This window comes from Neomonachus schauinslandi, chromosome 7 (assembly GCF_002201575.2).
Source record: "Neomonachus schauinslandi chromosome 7, ASM220157v2, whole genome shotgun sequence".
Taxonomy (NCBI): domain Eukaryota; kingdom Metazoa; phylum Chordata; class Mammalia; order Carnivora; family Phocidae; genus Neomonachus; species Neomonachus schauinslandi.
Window position 1 is genome coordinate 90,285,825 of NC_058409.1, and position 6,000 is coordinate 90,291,824.

The following is a 6,000-nucleotide window of genomic DNA, read 5'->3' on the forward strand; positions in this document are numbered from 1 at the left end:
AGCCATCAAGCCTGAGGCAAGACCCTTCACCAGCAAAAACATTATGAATTGCTAAAAACTCGGATGATGGTTAGCATTTTTTAGCAATAAAGTACATTTTAATTATGGTATGTACATTTTTTTTTAGACCATGCTGTTGCACATTTAAGACTATACTATGCTATAAACATAACTTGTTTTGGTAAACATGATTTTTATATGCACTAGGAAATAAATTCATTTGACTTACTTTATTGTGATATTTGCTTTATTGAGGTAGTCTGGAACCAAACCCACAATATCTGCAAGGAATGTCTGTGTAAGGAAATTTTACGTAAAAATCCTGAGTTTCAGTTTCTTTTGAAAACCCAGGAGCTCTAGCAACACTGGGTTTGTCATACCACATGACACACATCAGCTGGGGGCTAAGAAGAAACCACCTTCTTCAGACATAGCATGTGCTCTTCACCTCACCACAATCCCCACCACTCCTCACTGCCTCACACCTAGCTGTCTTCACTTATTCAGTTCATTTGGCTACCTCCCACAGGCACTGGATCTTGTAACTTCTGTTACAAAAGCTTAAACAGTACTACTTTTATCTTGCTTATATATAATGTTTGCTTATCACAAATACTTTAATAATACATCCAGCAAAGGAGAACTTGAGCCAAGAATCTGTGTGAATTACCAGAAATTTCATATCAGTCAAGTCCAAGATGAGGCATGACTTCAAATACCTTGCCTGCCTTCACATGGACATCCTATAACAGATTGGAAAGATTGGTATTGTGATCCAGTGTCCCTTCCCCATCTCTCCTTGAAGTATAGAGAACTCACTAGAATTTAGTACTACTAAAGGAATAAGAGCATAAGGGAGGATCTGGTAATTATTTGTTGAGACTATTTCAGGGCATCTGAAGAATAGTCTTAAAAAGAGACACATAATAGGGGGCACCTGGGTGCCTCAGTTGGTTAAGTGTCCGACTCTTGATTTCAGTTCTGGTCATAGGGTCCTGGGCTCAAGCTCCACATCAGGCTCCCTGCTCAGTGGGGAATCTGCTTGTCTCCCTCTTCTTCTGCCCCTCCCCCTGCTTGTTCTCTGTCTCTTTCTCTCAAATAAACAAATAAATCTTTTTTTAAAAAAAAAGACACATAATAGAAGGCTGGTCAAATCCTGTGAACATAGTTACTTCTTAGTGAAAATAAAGAAATTGGGCTGATGGTCAGATGCTTAATAATGAAGCCACATTTCTTGAGCATCCCGGGTATGTGCCCAGCTTTGCAGATGGTGGACCACAGTGTTTCAGAGCTTTAACTCTGAAGTTAGAGGTAGGTTCCCATCTTGGCTATGCCCCTAGCTAGCTGAGTAACCAGGGGCAATTGATCTAAGCCCTCTGAGCTTCAGTTTCTCCACCTATAAGATGGAAATAATAGTATCTGTCTCATAGGGTGAAGACTGAATAAGATATAATGCACTTAGGATAACACCTGACATGTAGGAAGTACTCAGTAATTATGACCCATTAGTTTTTAGTTTAATCCTCACAACAGCCCTGCTAGATAGGTAGTGATACTGCCATTTTACACAGGAAGAAAGGTGACATGTGAAGGCCACACAGCTGGTAATAAGAAAGCTGAATTCGGTATGACTTTAAAGCTCATGTTCTAGGGCGCCTGGGTGGGTCAGTTGGTTAAGCGACTGCCTTCGGCTCAGGTCATGGTCCTGGAGTCCCGGGACCGAGTCCCGTATCGGGCTCCCTGCTCAGCAGGGGGTCTGCTTCTCTCTCTGACCCTCCTCTCTCTCATGCTCGCTCTCTCAATAAATAAATAAAAATCTTAAAAAAAAAAGTATTAAAAAAAAAAAAAGCTCATGTTCTTTCCAGTACACTTTGCTTCCCTTTTTAATTGAATGCCTATTATTGGAGACCCCTCAAGACATTTTTCTGGTAGGATCCAATTTATCTAGATAAACTTGCATGTGCCCCAGGGAAGCTCCTGCAGTAATGGTCAACTAGACACTCTGCTTGTGTTTTTATTACACACAGAACCCCTGTCCTACCACACCTACCACAAATTTTCAGAATCAGAATCTCGGGGTGGTGTGAGGGCACATTATTTTAAAAACAATGCCCTGGATGACCTCTGTGGGGCAGTGCTCTCATTAGGAACACTATGTACTTGGACGTTTCTGCCCCCACCAACTCCCACCCCCCCCCCCCCCCCCTCCTGCTGTTAAATCTGTCCATTTTCTACCTTGGGTCTTTCCCCATTCATTTGGCTGTTTTCCTGCCAGGAGACTGGCATCTGCCCCCCTCCCCCCACAGTGAGTTGGCATTCACCAAACTATAGCCCTTGGCCCACAGCAAACTCCTGTATGCTTGTGGCAGAAGGAAGCAAGAGGTGGTACCTATCTTCCGGGTGAGGAAAGGAAAGAGGCTCTGGGAAAGGAAAGAGGGAAGACTAAGTTACTATGCACTGAAGGCCCGGAGGGTGGGCGAGTTTCCAGAGAAGGCCACTTTGGTGGGGGTCCTATAATAGGGAGACCCGTCCTATGGGATCTGACTGAGCTCTGTCTGCCCTCTCTCTGTCCTAGGCTCTGGAAGAAGATCTGAACCAGAAGAAGCGAGAACAGGAGATGTTCTTCAAAATGAATGAGGAGACAGAATGCCTGAACCCTACCACCCCAAATAAGGCCACCAAGTTCTTCCCCTACAGCTCTGTGGATACTTCTTAACAGCCAGCTGGAGCTGTGGCTGGCAGGGTGGGGCGCTTCCAAGGCCCATCCATCCTCTGTGAACAAGCAACTCAGGACCCCCCTTCCCTCTTGCTTCCATGATAACTTGAATCCAGCCCGTTGCCTTGTGCTACCCCAGCTGTGCCCGACAGACCCATCCTAGTGTTTCTTAATTCTCGCTCATTTATGGAGGGCGAGGTTTTATTATGTGTGGCCTGATCCTAATGTATGTCCTGTTTGAGCCCCACATCTCTTCAAGTTGTCAGTGATCTGGGCTGCTAGTGGGGTCAGGGTCCAGGAGGAATGGTGTTTTGCAGCCTTGAGGCCCTCTTGTTTGCCAGAACACCGGTTTTGCTGTCTGTGGGCACAAAGTGCTGCCACTGGTTATGATGAGTTTGTCCATATTGTGATTCTTGCCAGCTTTTCAGCCATTCCTTCTAGTATCAGACAAAAACCATGACTCTTCACAGCCCTTTTGGTTCCTAGTGAAGCCCAGCCTGCAGCCAGCTGCTCAGGGGGTGCCCTCATCCTTCCAGTAACCCCCGATTTGCTTTTCTCTTGAGACAAGGCCGTATCTACAACAGTGGGATGGAGGAGAGCCTGAACTGTTCATTCTGCTGGTCTTGGGTGTTTCATGCCATCTCGTGCCCCCGCCTTACCTGCACACATCTGCATACACATACATAAGGCTTGGTCCCCTGGCATTACCCAGGCTGGCCTCTGCCCTGGGCCTCTTGTGCCAGGTGGGTTGAAACACGTTCACTGCGTGAGCCAGTGCCACTGAGCGTGTGCAAGTGAAGCCACTGGTGGGAAGTGTGCTGGGTGCTGGCATAAATGGTACCAGCTGAGCTGCCAGTCTGCGATTCCCTGTGGCCCCCACAGGCTCCTGTGTCCAGGGGTCAATTCCATACCACACAAGACTGTGCCTAGGCTGCTGCTGTCTCACACCTGCCCATCCTGTCTGCAGGTGATATGGGAAGGCTGTTTCCCTCTGCCTCTCCTAGCGGGAGTCCGGCCTTACACTGGAGACACCGGCTGGCGGTCACTGGGATTTCTGTTGAGGACGAAATGTAATGCTTCCTGCCCCCAGCAACACAGCGGATGCAAAGCTTCTGTGTCTCAGATGGAATCCTGGGCCTTGGGGTTACTCAGCTGGCCTCCGACAGATTCTGATTCCCACAGGCTGCAGGATGTAGATAACCTAGTAAAAGTCATGCTCAAACAGGCATTCAGTTTATCTACAAAGAAAACTTTGTTCACTTTGATTTCTGACTTGAAACAAATATAAATGAATGGCTTCTATAGGAAGATACCTGCTCTAAAACAAAACTGAAGGTGATTTTGAGGAATCATATGGATGATATATTAAGTCTGGGTACCATTTTGCTGGTGATGGAGTGGCTAAGATCCAGGGAGGACTTTTGCCTTCACTCCTAAATGTTTAAGGTTTGATGCTTGGTCCTAAAGCAATTCTCTTGAAGTTTGTGTGGCACTGGTTAGAACTGGATCTTGGGGAGGGTGGGCAGCCACACAACAAGAAGGGACTTGGGTTCCCAAGGCTTATGTATACAGTGAAGATGCTCTGGGGGCTGTGGGAAGGCAGGGGTCCTCTTAAGTTAGCGAACATTCAGCTTGTCTGCTTCAGTATTTGACCCAGATGGGACAGTTTTCTCGTCTCACATGTGAGAGACAAGGGAAACCATCATCCCCTTCTATTCCTTTTGGTGCACAGGTGCTGGGAAAATGTGAACTAGCAGCAGTGTAATTACAGAACATTGACGGAGTTCCACCAGACAAGGCCAGCACTGGCAAATGGTCAGGCAGGGCTGATACTGGCTTTGTTTACAATATTGCCTTTTGCAGCCTGGGGTGTGAGAGTATTTAAGGTGAAATGCCATGGTTCAGGTGAAAGTCTTTGATCATTCCCCTATTTGGCTTGACATTTACATGATTCCTTGAATCTTATTCAAAGAGTTGCTCCTTCCCTGTTCTTTGCTGCCCAAGGCCTGATAGCTCCCCCGTCCTTTCTGGATGGGGGCAGGTTGGGTCCTCCAGCCTCATGATGGAGCCAGCGTGCATACCCATCAGTGAGAAGGCCCACACAGTATTCCTCATGCCCTGTGCTAATGTTTCCTCTGTAAGGGACAGATGGAACTGTTTCTCGTTTTCAGTCCATTTTTGGCAGAGTAAATATAACTAACTTATATTTTCCCTTTATAAAGGATAGAAGTTATTTTTATGTCATTTCAAAACTTTATACAAAACTTTTGTAAAATTTTCTCTGCAAAGTTTAACTGCAAGAATGTAAATATGCTTCTAATAAAATAACAGGATGAGAGACTGTTTGCTTTTGTGGTTGTTCTCTTAGATCGGGGTGGAAACAGCAGGGCAGACTTACCCACATCTGCCAGGCGAGAAAGGGTTTACTATCTCTGTGAGTCACACAGCCAGTCAGACTTTGGGGTGGGTTTCTGTTTTGTAAGAAGTTATGTGTGTGTGTGTGTGTTTGTGTGTGTGTGCATGTGCGTGCGCTCTACAGACATTTAACATTAACATTCTCATTAACATCAAACATTTGACCCCCAGGAGTTTTTACATGTTAGCTTATTAAATCCTTTTAACAACCTGTGAGGAAAACCTTGTCATTCCTATTTTATAGACGAGGAAATGGACACAGCAAGGGGAAGGTTGGGCCAAACTTCACAATACTGGTAAATGATGCCTATGAAATTCAAACAGACCTAGAGGTGCTGTTTCCACCACACCTCCTCTCCTACTCTCAGTTGCCCATTACACACTAAGAGTCACTGTACTTAAATGCATTTTTCCGCCATGCCTCTGAAGCCCCATTCAGGGGTTCCTAACCTGGGGTCCACAGACCTCCCCTATCACCAACAAGGGATCAGAGAGTAGAATTTAGGGTGTCTTTGTACCTGGATGGGAAAAGATTTGGTTTTAGTTTGACTAACCTCTAACTGAAATTCAGTACTTCCTGTCTGTATGGATGTAGGCAACCAACTCTAGTAGTATAAGCAGTCCCTGGGACTGTGTCAGCTGTAGAAATCAGAGATTTCATCTCACAAGACCGCTGTGCAGACACCTCAAAACTTTTGTTCATCACTTTGAAATAACAGTAGTTATTAGACCAATCACTAGATCCTGTTATGTAAGATTGAGATGTGTGTATCGCATTATATATACATACATATCACATCTATAAGCAATATGTTTTCTAACATTTTGATACCTATATTTCATTATGACTTTCACTTGTAATCTATGTG

The 6,000-nt window shown here is 45.2% G+C and overlaps 1 protein-coding gene across 1 annotated transcript in view; it reads left to right on the forward strand.

The window, feature by feature from the left end:
* The window catches only part of STK10 (serine/threonine kinase 10), a 119,894-nt gene extending 114,856 nt beyond the window's left edge, over positions 1-5,038 (forward strand). The window contains exon 19 of the mRNA XM_021698333.1: positions 2,576-5,038. Within this exon, the coding sequence (XP_021554008.1) occupies positions 2,576-2,716 (141 nt within the window). The 3' untranslated portion in view covers positions 2,717-5,038. The remainder of the gene's footprint in view (positions 1-2,575) is intronic.
* The last annotated feature ends 962 nt before the right edge of the window (positions 5,039-6,000 follow it).